General features: G+C 42.3%; 1 protein-coding gene across 1 annotated transcript in view; it reads right to left on the reverse strand.

The window, feature by feature from the left end:
- Nucleotides 1–623: 623 nt before the first annotated feature.
- The window catches only part of CCDC6 (coiled-coil domain containing 6), a 106,133-nt gene continuing 89,502 nt past the window's right edge, over nt 624–17,254 (reverse strand). Inside the window, exons 7-9 of the mRNA XM_021699733.1 lie at nt 14,729–14,829; nt 6,136–6,260; nt 624–5,082 (exon numbers count right to left, since the gene is read on the reverse strand). Of these exons, the coding sequence (XP_021555408.1) occupies nt 4,888–5,082; nt 6,136–6,260; nt 14,729–14,829 (421 nt within the window). The 3' untranslated portion in view covers nt 624–4,887. The remainder of the gene's footprint in view (nt 5,083–6,135; nt 6,261–14,728; nt 14,830–17,254) is intronic.

Raw genomic sequence — 17,254 nt, forward strand, 5'->3', positions numbered from 1 at the left:
GGATCCTGCTCTGTACCATGTTTTTCCCCAACCGAATGCCAGGGGCTTACTGAAATGCAGCTGACCAACGATACAGCCCTCAAACCTGTATAACACGTCACCCCAAATACCCATTCTGAGTTTCTTCCCAAATGAATGCATGAGACTAGTGTCTATCTTCCTGTGTGAAGGACTGCACTTGAGGTTTTCATCTCCCGGTTTCTCATTTTAGCGAGGCAGGTAACGTATCTTGCAGGGAAGGAACTGGACTTCCAGACAGGCTAAGTAACTGGCTCAGTTAAAGAGCTGGTACTCAAACCTGGAAGTTATTCTGGAGTCGTGCTTTCTACAAAAGAAAGAGGAAACCACAGAGATGGATTTAAGAGTAAGCTCACAAATATACTGGAGGTCATATCCAAAGCCTAAATGTGTGCATGCCGTGTGTGTGCACATATGTGTACACACACGTATGTTTATATGTAATGTGACAGTTTGGGGAATGAGTGTCACTTTTCATAATCTCCTAGATGTATGGTTTTAAATTGAAATACAACACAGACTTGGAACAGTGCACAAATCATAAGCATACGGCTCAATGAGTTTTCAAAAATTCAATACATCCAGGTAACCAGCATCCCGTTTAAGAAACAGAACAGTACTAGCCCCTTCCGTGTCCTGTCCTTAAGTTTACTTTCTAAGGCAGCCTTTAGGATTAGAATCAAAGTCAGATGTTCATCAGAAGCAAATAGGGAAACAATGTTCATTTTCCAACTCAAAGACCAGAAAGAAAGAGAGAGGTTTTAAGGCTCAAGAGGTGCATTTTAAAAAATTATCTTTATTTAGGTTTCTGATTCAGCACATGTATCAAAGACTAATCAACATAAAGTAAATAAGACATTAATTGGAAGTCTTACATCTCTCTAAACTCTGACCAAGAATGTCAAGATTGCCACTATTACCAGAACTCCAACCTAGTCAAGTTGTAAACAAGCTATCATGAACATAGTGTGCACGGAGATGCAGAGGCAAAGACATGCTAGCACTTGGCTCTCCTCTCTTCCTTGTTGATGTCTTTCTGTTTGACAGTCCATTTTTGCTTTCCATGCTGAGTTCCAAATAAAGTCCAAAGGCTCAGGGTCAACCTGATTAAAACCTCTTCCAGAGGAATGCATTCCTAAACTGTTGTGCCTGCAACTTTGTTTTTGCCAGGATGAAGTTCAGATCAAGATGTACACTACAATCTCGATGACGGTGCAGACTGAGTCAAGAACTGAAGTTGAGCAGTAACCCGAGTTAAGGCATGAATGCACACACACACACACACGTGCACACACACAGCACCCACGCTATCGTGAACATAGGATTCCCTCCACCGCCTCACAAGAGGCAACCAGGGCTTGGCTGTTAACGACTGCTGAGCATTCTGGAAATGCTCCCCATGACAACATGCCAACAGCTGTGTGTGTATGTTAAAAAAAAAAAAAATAGGAAAAAGAAACCAGAAACGAAAACCTAAAAACCCCTTAATCTCTTACAATGGCTCTTGAGCATGGAACTCGTGTAGCAGCGTCAACAGCTGGCTCTTTAATAAATTTGGAAATAAAAGGTTGTTTTACTATGTATTTCTTTGGTAGTTACCACTACAAAGTTTTCAGTGTTGGTTACCTATAAGACAAGTACTAGACAGAAGATCAGGTTACATAGAAATGATTCTTCCGTACTGGTAAGATAAAAATATTGTGCTCTCGAGGCACAAGTTACTAGGCTTTTTCTTGCCTTATTGGGCATCCTCTATAAGCAAGGCTTCGTGCAGGAAAAGTTCATGTCTACCTAACAGAGGGAGATACATATTCTATTTTCCTACAGTTGAACAGTTAACAAAAATTCACATTATCAGTGATCTCTGGTCCAATCAGTTAGAAGCCAATTACAAAGGGACAACGGCACTTGGTGCCAAAGCCACATTCTGGTCACACATTCATCCCATGGTTGGTCAGTATCGCAGGAGCTCAGAGTTTAAAACTCCTCTCAATTAACAGGGAGCAAGTTAAATTTTAAATATTTCCACCATCTGCCAAATTTCTGGAATTCTGTCCAGAATGCCAGCATGCTTGATGAGAGAAAGCAGTTCAGAGCCCAGAGAGGTGTCAGGTATTGGAGAAGTTAATTTGGTTTTGTATAAAAGGCATGGTAATCTGGCAACAGAGTACTTATCCTATTAGCAGCACAGTGGTAGCCAAGGGTCTCTGTCCGCAAGACAGGGAAAGGAAGCTCCTAGAAGCTACTGGTGCGCCCGCCTGCCCACGGGCCGGCTCCTGATTGGACAGAGGCCTTCAGGGAACCGCTCCAGGGTGCCCCTGGGCGCGTGGGCCGCAGAAATGGCAGGAACCATATTCAGCCCCCACGAGAAGCGGCCGCGGTAAGTCAACTTCCCATGGGTGAGTGGCCTCTTGCCTCCATGGGCTTGCGGTCTGAATTTGATGGGTCCCTGGTGGCTGAACCATCAGCAAGAATGGTCCTGGCAGGTGCACTACCCGCGAGTGACAGGTGCCACGCGGGGTCAGAAACCACCCGAGAAGGACCTGAAACAGCACAGATTCAAAAGAGTAGTGTTTGTTCTACCAATTCTGAATGTCCGCAGGGAGAGGCAACTCGATCTACATCGAAAAAGTGCTGTTTGAAGGAGCTGTGTTTTATTTTGAAATGAAATGACGAGTCTAGGGAAACCAGCACTCCATTTCTGCAAAAGTCTGAAAGTCAGGAACCTGTTTCTAAAAGGCGTTTGTTAGGAGCAGTTTGCTCACGCCAAGTGCTTTTTCAATCACCATCTGGCAATGTTTCGACTTTTGTGCTTTCAGGAGGGAACCATTGACAGGAAGTGGAGGGAAGCTCGTTCCGTTATGGACTTTCTCGTTTGCATGCAAGCCACTATCCAACAGCATTAAATTCTATCAGCTCATGAAAGAGTCTTGTAAACATAGACCATACTTCTCCTATGAGAAAAACCAAGAACTGTACCGTGAAGGCAAAATGGGTTTGCCTCCTCTCAGAATTCCTCGGAATGGCAATGTACCAGGAGGGGCGGCAGGCTGTTGGTGAGATCCCCAGGTTTGCTAGGACCCCGTCTGATCGAAGTAAAAACCTAAAGCCTCAATAATTAAATGCCAAACTTCTTCCCCTTATTTGAGAACTGTACTATGATTATGTATATTACATACAGATTATAAATAAAATTTATATAGACCAATTGGGGAGTGAAGTTCAGGGGTGGAAGCAGGAAGAGGTGAAAAATCCTATTGTTGCTTTTACTCTCCAGTTCTTAAAATGCTAGTCAAACACTATTTTCCAACAAGACTTGTTTCATTCTGTAATTCTTAAATATGCATTCGAAGGCAAAAATGGAAGTTTCTATACTGTACACTATTAAATATCTACAATGTCACGGTTCCTTATTTTTAGGAGTGTGTTCAATAAAGCGCTAGCTATTAGAGATGGGTGTCACAAAACATGGACTCTTAAAAATTACTGATAAATTAATTTTCAGTTCTCTGATTATATCCAACAGATACACATTCTCATCATAAAATATACATTCTCTAGTAAGTTATTTTCATCCACAGCATATATAAATATGCAAACACAGGTGGTAAAAATCACTTTACTACCAAAGTACAAAACAGTAACTGCTGAAAAGCAAAAATAAAGATGTTGCAAGTATTAAGAAAAGAGTGACTCACAGTGTTCCACTTCCAAGTGAAACCAAACGATTTATTTGTGCTAAATGAGTGGAAATAACGTATTCAGAGTATACTTGTTTGTACACTGCACTTGCTTATACTGGGCGACACAAGCGCTCATCCAGCTAATGTGCTACTTTCTTCTCACCTCTTGTCTCTTCTGCCAAGCAATAAACTATTCTGTGGCTGTTATGCCAAGAGATTCCTATAATGTTCATTTCAAATAGTACTTTCTAATAGTATTTTGCACCTTTAAAATATTTGTTCAAACTCTATTTTAGGGGAACACGAAGAATGGAAAGGGGAAAATAGCTGTTTCTGTTACAATCATGTTGCCTTCTGCAGCAGAAATCAAAGAGTGTGTCTAATCAGCCATCAAAACCACCGGTGGGCAGGACAACATTTATCGACTCGTGTTAGAGGGGCCAGTCTGGGTAGGTTAACACTAAAGATAAGGAAAGAATCACACCTTAATATACAATAATTATCCATCCCACATGTATGTGGAAAAGGTACAGCCATGTGATCCATTACTTTAGCCTATCTGTTTCACAAGAGACATGGATGTTGACATATACTGAAAATAACCTATAAAAAGTGTATCTGTAGAAAGCTCTATCAAAGAGTATATATTGTCTTGGGCACTGATATCTAACTTTCCATTCTACACCGAAAGCTAGATTTTCAAAGGTCTGAATTGTAGTGCTGAATTATTGGTATGTTTGGTAAACACCATTATAATGGGGGGCGGGGGGAGGGGAGTAACAGCTCAGTAAATTTCTGCAAATTCATGAAAAAAAAAAATGTAAAAAAGATATCCCTTTTTATTTTACAAACCTAAAAGCCAGGAAAATGAAGCTCTGGGGCCAAGCAAAAATTGCACACTGCTGCTGAATTACCAAATATCGAATAGCAAATGTTCCAGCCAGGGAATGGACGTACATGTAGATTCAAGTAAAACACTGATGGAAAAAGTCATCTGTTTAGTGTTGTAGACCCACAACACTGGCTGCGTTTCTGACAAACACTTACAACACAATTAATAGTGAAGCCTAGATAACCTCAGTGCAAATAAGTCAGATCCAAAAATGCCAGGGAAGGAAGCCTTTGGCGTTGAGTAGACGGCTCCACTGTACGAGTCCCAACAGGAGATGCAGACTAAGCACATGCATTAAGGCTGGGAGGAGGGGTGCACCGGATGTTGCGAAGGGGCGGGCTGCGAGGTGGCTGCCGAGGGGGCCGCAGGCTGCATGGGCGGCGGAGGTGGAGGCGGAGGGGGCTGGACCGGGGTCTGTGTGTTGGGAGACGGAGGTGGCGTGGGCCGTTTGAATTTGTCAGGACTGTTGCTTCTCCGCGGTGAAGGCCTCTGTAGAGAGGACAGAACAGCAGGTCAGTCTGGGTCCAGACGGCTCATTTCTAACAGCCTGACAAATGGGGGCTAGTGAAAAGGGGGAGCGACAGAGACAAGAAACTAGCGAGTTCCTTGTCTAGCCCTACTGGTTTCTGAACTACTAATGAAAACTTAAGGTGGAGTTTGCACCTACACCCAAGAGAAAGCTGTGCAAAATTACTATGAAACTTGCACTGACCAAACTACTGGACTTGGGCCCCTCGATGGGACAGTCCTAGAATTAAGACAGCTGCCTCATCCTCCACTCTATAATCTTTTCTGTCCACTGTCTGTCCCCAAGTTCCTTCCGTCACTCAAGTAAGTTGTCAACATCCTGAAAGCTGCAGCTCAACCAAATGTTTCTTTTTACATAAAGCCCATCAAACCAATAAAAACGGCTTCAGGACTACGTCCTGCTTTTGTAGAGTAAGAGTCTTCTTTTAAAGATTCCCTTATCGGAAATACCCTCACTTCTCTCCTATTCTCAAACCCCCATTAGTTACATTTCTAATCGCTCTATTAGTCAACTTAACAACCAGCTCTAAAGAAAAAACTCCCCTGAGTGAAGTCTGAACCAAACACACTTAAGGCTCCTTCTAATTCCAGGAGAAAAAATTCTGAGTGAAAGCAGAAATAAGGCTAATTTCAAGAAGAATACTGAGGATCAGTGAACTGTGAAGATGCAGACAATAAATATTTTAGACATTGTGGCAACCAGCAATGATTCGTTATGACAAAGAGCTGGCCAGAGTTTAATTAAGGCATTGGCCAGAGTTCAAATTACATTTCACAAAGCGTAATTTTTCACAGAAAGTGAAGCTGAAGTTTTGTCTCCTAGAAAGGATTTTAGTTTCCCCACCAGAATTTGGTATCAAACTGAGGGGAAGTCTCTATAGTTTGAAGGTGAACTGATGGTGGGAGGGAGAAGAAAGGTCAAGGTCTAAGGGCATCAGCCCCGGTTCTCCTAAGAAGCAGCGGCTGCTACCACCAAGAGAGTCAAGTGTGGCTTCCTCCCCTCTGAATACTTACTGTGATGCCATGGGATGCTCCCATATGCTGCACATGAAGACCCGGGGAATTGTAATAAGACATTCCGGCTCTAGTCAGTGAAGTTGGTGGCGTGAAACCAACTGTGTGACTTGCATATGATAGACCTGAAATATAACAATAGCAAGCATTATTTCAAACTCCATTCTCTGGTGTCTTCAACCATCTAGAAGACTTTAAAATGCAAAAGTTCTCAGTCACCAACAAAAATGAACACAGATAAGAGTAGTGGGCTCACCAAATGGCCTCCTGAGTAAAAGGGGATTATATCAAGTCCTAGAATAGAACAAAGAGCCCAGAAATAGGTCCACACATAAACGGTCAAATAATCTTCAACAAAGGTGCCAAGTATACATAATGGGGAAAGGGTAGCCTCTTCAACAAATGGTACTGAGAAAACCAGATATCCACATGCAAAAGAATGAAACTGGACCCCTATCTTATACCATAGACAAAAATCAACTCAAAATGGATTAAAGACTCAAACATAAGACATACAACTATAAGCTCTTAGAATAAAACACAGACGAAAAACTTCATATTGGTCTTAGCAATGATTTCTCAGATGTGACACCAAAAGCGCAGCCACAAAAGCAGAAAACAGACAAGGGGGACTATATCAAACTCAAAAGCTTAAATAGCAAGGGAAATAATCAACAGAAGGGTAATCCATGGAATATGAGAAAATATTGACAAATATATCAGATAAGGGATTAGTATTCAAAATATATAAGGAACTCCTACAGTTCAATAACAAATAAATAATCCGATTAAAAAATGGGCAAAGGACTTGAATAGACATCTCTCCAAAACATACAAATAGTCAACAGGCATATGAAAAGATGCTCAACAGCCTGCAACATTATCCACAATAGCCAAGATGTATAAACCACCTAAATCAAACTCAACACCCAAAAAAACCCAAAAAATCCAGTCAAGAAATGGGCAGGAGACACAAACAGACATTTTTCCAAAGAAGATATACAAATGGCCAACAGACACATGAAAAAAACCTCATCATCACTCGGCATCAGGGAAATCCAAATCAAAACGTCAATGAGATACCACCTCACACCAGTCAGAATGGCTAAAACTGACAACTCAGGAAACGACAGATGTTGGTGAGGATACGGAGAAAGGGGAACCCTCCTACACTGTTGGTGGGAATGCAAGCTGGTGCAGCCACTCTGGAAAACAGTACAGAGGTTCCTCAAAAAGTTAAAAATAGAGCTACCTTACAACCCAGCAATTGCATTACTAGGTATTTATCCAACAGATACAAATACGGTGATTTGAAGGGGCACCTGCACCCCTATGTTTATAGCAGCAATGTCCACAATAGCCAAACTGTGGAAAGAGCCCAGATGTCCACTGACAAATGAATAAACAAGATGTGGTATACACACACAATGGAATATTACTAAGCCATCAAAAAGAATGAAATCTTGCCTTTTGCAACGACATGGATGGAACTAGAGGGTATTATGCTAAGCGAAATAAACCAGTCAGCGAAAGACAAATACCATATGATTTCACTCATATGTGGAATTTAAGAAACAAAACAGATGAACATAGGGGAAGGGAAGGAAAAGGAAGATGAAAACAGAGAGGGAGACAAACCATAAGAAACTCTTAACTATAGGAAACAAACTGAGGGTTGCTGGAGGGGAGGTGAGTGGGGGGATGGGGTAATAGGCATTAAGGAGTGCACTTGAAGTAATAAGTACAGTTCTTTAAGCTGTTAAGGATACTTTTGGCTTCCATGGCTGAGACATGCAGCCACCAAGCCCACCTTTATGTGTCTTGTCCCAGAATTTGTGCCCTCAACATCTAAAGTCAAGAGTTTATTTCATTTCTTGATTTGACTATCAAATAGTGCTTTCTATTTGGCATGTTTCCATTCCAATTGTGGATGTGGGGTTTTCACATTTACAAGATGGAGGTCTGGAGTAAAGTCTAAGTCTTTGGAAACTAAGTGGCCATGTTTGTTTTGACCACAAGGACTTCAGCTGGAGGAGGGAAGAAGAAGTTTTATTAAAACAGCTCTGAGGAATACAACCCTAATTCTGTTTCTTATGAAAGTGATGAAATTCAAGAGAAAGGCTATGAAAATGGATCCTTATCCCAAGACAGAGAAGCTCATAATAATAATAAAGATGCAGCCTATTTTGGAGCATTACAAGGTTAATTACTGGTATGTTAGACACTACTTAACAATCTTCAAAGCCTTCCTATTGTCTACCTAAACTAAGGAAAAAAAGAAAATCTCTTCTCTGGATATTATAAAGGCCTCTGCACTTGGCTCCAAACTATCTCTTAATATTGTAGGTCAGTGGTTCCCAACACAGAGTATCAAAGCCCTCGCTCAGGCCCAAATCAGATGAAAACAGAATCTATGGGAACAGGGCCTCAGGGCAGCCCGTGGTTAAGAATCACACTTATCACTCTTGATTCTGACCTCTACTTGAGTTCACATCATGCCCTTTGCCTGGGGTAGCTTCTCTGTACTTTCTCCCCTGTCAATCAGGACCTCAATGAGCCTCTGAAGAGGCAAACAACCTAGATCCTAGAGCCAACGGCCATATTAGCTCTAGTTCTGCCACTTGGCACTGAGTGACAGTGGACTTCAGATCCATCGACTGTAAAATGAGATTACTGTAGTGGCCTCACAAGGTTGCTGTGGGGATGAAGTGAGTAAATATCACAGTGCTCAGTGTGCCTGGCCAACGATAGCCTCATTAAGCTTCAGCTCATGAAGCTCCTTTAAGGCCCATCTCAAAAGTGCTCAAAGCTGGGTAGCTCTCTCTTCTTTGAATCTCTTCTTAAATTATTTAGATTTTTTCAATTATAACTTTTTATTTTGAAACCGTTTACCACCGCATGAAATTGCAAACACACTACAGGGTTCCCGTGGGCCCTGCAGCCAGCCTCCACCAACGAGCTGTTCTAGAAGCACAGCACAGTATCAACCCCAGGAGACTGACAGAGGTCCCCTCCTAGTGACGAAGGCACAGACTGGAGTTGGACTCCATCAGAGTTTACTGTACTCTTCCTGTGTGCACGTGTGTACACAGCTCAAAGTAATTTGATCACATGTGTAGATTAGAGTAACTGTCATCATAATCAGCTGCAAAACTGCTCCATCACCACAAAGAAACCCCCTCGTGTCAGTCCTTTCACTTGGCACACCTTCCCTCTCATCCTACGCCCCAGCAATGACTGATCTGTTCCCTGTCACTGTAATGTTGTCACTTTGAGAATGTTCCAGAAATGAAGTTGTACAGTATATAACCCTCCACGGAGTGGATGTCCTGCAATTCAGCTATTTCACCTTCTGCATAAAATTCATTATGCGTGGCCTTGTAAAGTTTCTTGTAAAGAGTTTCTTGTTTCTTGTATGTCCACCCCCGCAACCCTTCCCCAGGCCCTATTGTTGATGATAAGCTCTTAGAGGCCAGACCATATCTTAGTACTTTTTGTTTCCCTTAAGTTCTAATCATCATGTGTCTGACCCTCTGGCCCACGAAATCAATACAGGATGAGAATCCAAAAATACCTAGGTTGAAAATGCCAAACCCCAAACACCAGTCTACTAATAAATCAAATACTATGGCTTTTCGAAGCTATTGCTACAATAGATTTCTCTTGCTTTCATATAGAAATGCATTAACTAAAGTGAAAATGGTTAAGACTTTATTTCACTGTCCACAAGCTCAAGGCTGCAACTTTAAAAGATGATTAATTAAAAGCAATTCATGACAAAAACCTCTACGCAAAATGAAGCAAGTACAGAAGTGTATAATCTGTGTGAAACCAACTATCTAAAGGAACATTGCAGGAGAAAGGGGTAGGGAGAGGAGACACCTAAAAACACCACCTTTGGATAGGATTCTGGATGACTTTAATTCTGCTTATACCCGTCTAATTGTCCCCAAATTTTCTTTAGTATCTTTTTGCTAATGAAAAAAAAAAAATTGTAGAGCCAAACTAAAGGCACAAAGCTTTTCTTCCTTTTAAGATATTTTAGATTATAATTTTAAGATATTTTAGTTCTAGAAGTTACACATAAGACCACGGTCTTTGCAAAAATTCAAATATAGACACAATTTCCTCTTTAAATCTCCCTAATCTGGCTCCGTCCCCATCACTCTATCAGCGCTGCTCTTGCAAGGTCAGCAGTGTTTCCGTGCCGCCGGTTGCGACAACCATTCTCCACTCCTCATTGTACTTGACCTTGGAGAGCCTCTGACAAAGCCGACCACTCTCTTCTCGGTGAAAGGCTTTGTCTTAACTTCAGTGAGATCATATTCCAATTTTCTTTCCACTCCCCTGGTAGCCACTTCCCAATCTCCTTCGCCAGGTTTTCCTCCTGTACTTGACCTCCAAATAACACAGTTGCTTCAAGATCAGACAGGAGGGCTTTTCTTTGCTCCCTTTATCTACTAGGACTAGGTGACATCTCACCTATTTCTCTGGCTTTCTTTAAAAATAAACTTTTAATTCTAGAATAGTGTTAGGTTTATAGAAAAGTGGCAAGAGTAATACAGACAGTTCCTGTATGGCCCATGCTCAGACTCCCCTATTATTAACACCTCATGCTAGTATAATACATTCGTCACAACTAATAAACCAAAGGGCACCTGGGTGGCTCAGTCAGTTAAGCGTCTGCCTTCGGCTCAGGTCATGATCCTAGGGTCCTGGGATCAAGTCCCACATCAGGCTCCCTGCTCGGTGGGGAGTCTGCTTCTCCCTCTGCCTGTCGCTCCCCCTGCTTATGCTCTCTCTATCAAATAAATAAAGTCTTAAAAAAAAAACAACTAATAAACCGATACTGATACATTATTATTAACTCAGATCCACACTTCTCTGGATATCCTGAAGTTTTACCTAATGTCCCTTTTTTGTTCCAGGATCCCATTTGGATGCCACTTAATATTTAATTGTCAGGTCTCCTTAGGCACCTCTCAGCTGAGGCAGTTCCTCAATTCTCCTTGTTTTTGATGAGCTTGTCACATTTGCGGTATATCAATCAGGTATTCTGCAGACAGACTATCCCTGAGCTGGGATCTGTCTGACGTTTTCCACGTGGTTAGACTGGGTTACGGGTTTTTTGGAAGAAGTCCAAAGAGGTGAAGTGCCATTTTCATCACATCAAGGGTATGTGCTATGGACAATGGCCCCCCACTGTCGACGTGGACCCGGAGGCCATGTTTGTCAACTCTCCCCACTGTAAAGCTACTCTTTTTTTCCCTTTACCACACTTACTCTTTGGAGGGAAGACCCTATGTCCTACCACATTTAAAGAGTGAAGAGTTATTTCTACTTCCTTGAGAGCAGAGTATCCACGTAAATTATGTGGAATTCTTTCGAAGGACAGATTTGTCTCTTCTACCTTGTTTATTTAGTCCGTCATTTATTTATATTAGTATGAACTCATGGATATTTATTTTATGTTTGGGTTATAATCTAACACGTCATTATTTCTTTTGTGGCTCAGATTATTCCAGCTTTGGCCTATGGGGGCTCTTTCTGTTGGCACCTGTGTCTCTTCCACATACCTCCATCTTGCTATTTTCTGAGCACCTCCTTACTCTGCAGCATTACCAGATTTTCCAGGTTCATCCCGTACATTCCCTGCTCCAAGCCCTAGAAACATCCATTTCTCCAAGGAGTTCCCAGTTTTTTTCACTGGAGAACAGAATTAGAAACCAAGATCTGGGCAGCGGGTATGCTTGTTGCTAGTGGGGTGTAGACCCTTTTTCGAAGTTCATTATTCCCCATCTGTGATTTAGACACATCAAAATATGCTAATTGGGAGCATCTTGACGTTAGGCTGCTTAAAATAATGGACAACCTGAAAGATAACTGTTGACAAGTAATACTCTCCCCATACATAATCCACATATGTAAGTCCGTACATTAGTGAGAAGAGGATCTTTGATAAGTTCTAGGAAATACATCTTTCAATCAAACTGAACGAGAACTTAAAATATTTCAACAACTTGATGAAATGCAAGACTGCCAATGTTAATCAGAAATGGTAAGGGAAGAAATGAGCCAAAATGATTAAAATGGAAATGAAAATGAACCAAAATGATTAAAATGGAAATGTAAACTATATATACATATAAAAACAACATAATTCCACTAGAAAGTGATTAGATATTCTTAATATGAGCACCACAACTTCTTCCAATAAAAATGAAATTGAAAAGCAAACTTGAAAATTCAGGTTTTGCTGATGTACTATGTATAGGACTGCAAGGGACTAGATTAGGAGTAATTCTGCTGCCAAATACGAGATAAAATCTACTTTGATGACATTATAGAACTTAAAATAAGACACAAATGTTCTTCTCACTTAGGCTGGCTGAAAGAAAAAAAAAAATCTAGGTGTTACTTATTACTTAGCTTAAGGAAAAGCAAATGGCTCATCTATACAGGCAAGTCCCCAATATAGGGACAGGTACAGTGAAAGTCCAAATTATGTACACAGAGTAAGATTTTCCTGTAGAATATCTGTTACAATAGAAGTATATTCCCAACCAAGGTCTGACTTTTGCTTTTTCTTTATTCAGTGATCACATTATTAGACTTAATGAATTGGAAAATACATGCCTCTAAGGATTTCTTTAGGTTTAAATAAATCAAACAGAAGGCTAAATTATACTGAATATGAATCAGCATCACCATTCAACTATAAAAGCCACCCTCCATATTGCTTCTTCCTAATGCATGCCTTCCTTTTACATCAATAAATCAGAAGGCAAAGACCTTTATCATGGTAATGAAACCCAAGTGCTATTTGGGGAAAATTGAGAGGCAGCAAGGAAGGGGAGTTTTGGAGAGATTTAAAGGCCACCAGAGAACAGGAGGCACAGATACCAGAGCATCCTTGGGGCAAGAACAAGGGGGATGATCACGTACTGATTCAGGACACGAAGCCCTTTTGGTTTGCAAACAGCTCCTCTTAACCCTGCCCCAAATGGACAAAAGTTGCCATGCTTTGTGCTGGACTGTCTTTTGATTTCTCCTCTTTAAAAAAAAAAAAGAAAAGAAAAAAAGAAAGGTTACAGCAGCAGAGCACTGGGCAGGAGCCTAACCTCGGTGTGTCTGTGGCTACATGTGCTGCCGCCACATATCCCCTCGTCCACCTAAAGGGCATTCCTTGCTGTCCACGGTTACAACAGCCCAAGTGACAGGGTCCCTAACAGGCAGCTGTTCTGCTGGCCAAACCCACAAAGCCTTTCCTGCCGCCACCCTTCCAAGCAGGCACCTCACTTTATTCTGCTGTGGAACTCCTCCCCCCCACCACACACACATACACACACTCTTTACACACACACACTCTCTCTCTCTCTCTCTCTTTCTCCCCAGCTCTTTTTACCAGCAAGCACAAGAAACTCAGACTTGTCCCTTCAGTCACAAGATGCGATCCTCTGGCTTGCTACCTTTGCTTTCCTCCCTCCACTCCCTTCGCCAGTCCCCCGCCCCTGCTTCCTTTCTTCCTTGCTGGATCATTTACTTGCCCTCCTGGCCTGAAAGCCCCATGCTGTGCTGGTTCTGAGCCAGAGACCCTGGGCGGGGGCGGGGGGAGGGAGTTTTCGGGGTCAGATGAGACAAGCACGCCTTTGAGGGAAAGGCTTCTGAGAAGCAAAGCCAGACGCAGGAGCAAGGCCAAAAGCAAGGCCAGTTTCTTCTTGCAGGGCCTGCCTACCAGGGCCCAGGCCTGCTCACCAGTCACAGGGAATCTCGGGAGGCAGCTTGTGCTCCAAAGAACGCAGGCTTGGGAAGCAAGACCCGCCCCGCCCCGCCGCTTCCTGGACCTGTGACCAAGAGCCACCGAACTTCTGAATCACTGCTTCCTCAACATTAACATGGGTAAAATGATGCCTACATTAATTATTCTGAGGGTAAAAATGAAATGATGTACGTAGAACATAATAACAGAACCCACAGGAGATGCGTTACGATCCATCTTAGACATCTGTCCAAGGCTTTGTCAATACACTGGTACTTAAAATCAGTCAAAGACAGTCTTTTTAAAAAGGTTATTTGGAGTTAAATTCCTTTTCAACAACAACAAAAAAATTAAAAAACACCAGCTAGCACTGTAACATTTGTGCTTAAAAATTTCAGGCTAAAACTCAGTCTTGATAGTGATCTTTTTAAAATTTTTTATTGTTATGTTAATCACCATACATAACATCATTAGTTTTTGATGTAGTGTTCCATGATTCATTGTTTGTGCAAAACACCCAGTGCTCCATGCAGAACGTGCCCTCTTTAACACCCATCACCAGGCTAACCCATCCTCCCACCCCCCTCCCCTCTAGAACCCTCAGTTTGTTTCTCAGAGTCCATAGTCTCTCATGGTTCTTAACATATATTGCATTATTTGTTTCAGAGGTTCAGCAGCTGGGTGATGGTGATTTGTTTTTGATGTTTCTGAAAAACACATGACTGTTCTCCCTCTGCTTACAAGACTTTTATATGCTAGGAGGGACCGTATTTGGGGATGCCTATTAAATGTGCCAGAAATCATTCACAGAAGTAGCTGAGAATGTGTACTCACCGGGCGATATAGGCCTGCTTGAACTTGGAGAAGGTGTGTAAGGGATCGGGCTGGACACAGTGCGAGGTCTTAATCCTTGTGCAGACATCTCGTTAAAATACCTAAGAGGAGAGGGGGGGTAGGTATCAGAACTGTGTGCATTTCAAGAGTTCTTAAGAGAGCTCCTATGAGATAATGTTTGGGGTTCATATCTTGAGGTCAAACGCTGGGATATTTAGAGAGTGATGCTATAGCGAGGAGACATGTATAAAGCAGACTTGGGGGTCACAAGGCTCCACTGCTTGCTTGGCAAGCCCCTCTCCCTTGGGATACAGGTTAGGGACATCTGGAATGTTCTAGCTCCAGGGGGAGGCCTACTAACAGAACTGTGTCATACAACAGAGAGGGCTGGGCTTTTCTTCATCATATAACAGCTATGTAGCAATCCACCTCCGTTGTCCCAAGGATTATAGACACATTCATGTTTTGATGGCTACATTTAATTTAAATTGTTATTTGCAACTCAAACCCAATCAAGCCCTTTAAGATTTATGTCATCAAATTAAAGCTTAAAGGTAACGGAAAAAATACGTTGATTAAAAATAAATTAAAAAATAAAATTAAAGCTTAAAGGTAACAGTATTCCCGTGAACTGGCGGAAGACCCAGCGTCGCACACCTACTGCAGTCACGCTTGGCCACAGCTTGCCGGCTCAGACTTCTTCCTGGATGTGGAAGCCACACCAGACCTGAGGATCCTCAGGCCTGATGGTCAGCCTTCACTCTGTGAACGAGCACAGAATGCTGACAAGGAGAAATCTCTGCTTGAGGGACTTCCCCATCAGCTACCCTTCATAGGCCTCGCAGCCAAAGGAAGCAACAGTGGTGCGTGCAAGGCTCTCTATCCCAGGGAAGATCCTGGCCCCGACTGTCCATCCGTTCGCGAGAAGAACGTTAACACAGCCATTTCCGTGCTGGGTCATTTGGCTTAAAGAAAACCAGGCTCCCAAATCTGCCCTGCAGCTGTCAACTAGACCCCCACGGTGACCTCTGCCTGCCCTCTAGAGCAGCCCGCCACGGCGGCACCAGGGCCTGCCTCTACCCTACGCCCCGCTAGACAGCGAAAATCGCCTCTTGCTCTTTAAGGAATAAACACACTTGTAGACATCTTAAGTTTCCAACTATTTTCTTTCCCGCAAATGTGACATCATCATTCCTAACAGGGAGAGGAGAAATCTTTTTTGGACAGCGGTACTCTAGCTGGGATAATGTGACCTATGACAGACAAGGCAAATCTTCTGGAGTAAATACCAGTTCTGGGAAAAAATATATACATATTTATCTGGAAGCCTGAAGTAGCTTCAGTATTTTCACCATGGTCGGAAGATACTGCCCCTCACAGTGTGTCCTACTCAAAATCAAGTACAAGGCACTGTGTAGTGTTAATGCATGGTCTGCTCCGTGTCTTAAGGTAGTTAATAAAATAGTTATTTGGTATTCTAGCCAATGTTTTTAGTCAAATGGCTTTCAGAGGCCAAGGATTTCAGAGAGAAGGGAACACTGTTGGAAAGAAATCAGTGAGAGATGCCTGGGTGACTCAGTCGGTTAAGCATCTGCTTTTGGCTCAGGTCATGATCCCAGGGTCCTGGGATCAAGTCCTGCATCAGGCCCCTTGCTCAGTGGGGAGCCTGCCGCTCCTCCTGCTTGTGCTCTCTGACAAATAAATAAATAAAATCTTAGAAAAAAAAAATCCGTGAAATTCAAGGTAAGGTAATAGTTTTATGATACAAACTTTTGAGAAAGAATAATCTTTATTCTTTTCAAATGAGGAAGCACACAGCTATTTTAAATATGATAACCCATTATTCTGTTTTTATAAGTTTTTATTATAAAAATATAGACCTTCATTATAGAAAATCTCAGATTTCTCTTAAAATGGTAATACCACTGTCTACAGCAAATTTATCAAAAGCTTTGTTAATAACCCTCTGGATCTATCCAGTTACGGAAAGAGAAAAGGAAGTGATTTTGATGTGTTTTGGTGTCAATAGTCAAGATGATTCATCGTGGTCATTAGCAGACCCTGGGCTCACCCCTCACACTCAGACACCGACACGTAAGGCCAGGGCAACCTGATCCAGAACAGAGCATTTCTTTGCAGAAATGATCTGGTTCAGGGAAAGCCCAATTTCCCAAATGCTGGGTTTCTCTGCTGATTGAACAATTTTAATTTTTTCAAATTGGGACTCTGGATGAGAGAAATGCTGGGACCATTTCCTCTAGTTAACCACAGATGACCCTCTTATTTCAGCCCATTTCTTGGTGGGACAATGAGGGGGTCTGACACAGACTCTTGAGCAGATAAATGGGATGCACTGGTTTAAGTTTTTTTAAAGTAGCTGCAATAAGGCCCAGAAGTTTCCAAGTTGTTAATGCAAGGCCTCTGCCTTTCAGCAACCTCCATCTGTCTCCTGCTGATCCTTCAACCCAGGCACGCGTGGGTTCCCTCAGGCCGCATGATGCCTGCTCATCAACATCTAAGACGTAA

The sequence above is a fragment of the Neomonachus schauinslandi genome, chromosome 6 (genome assembly GCF_002201575.2).
Source record: "Neomonachus schauinslandi chromosome 6, ASM220157v2, whole genome shotgun sequence".
Lineage (NCBI taxonomy): Eukaryota > Metazoa > Chordata > Mammalia > Carnivora > Phocidae > Neomonachus > Neomonachus schauinslandi.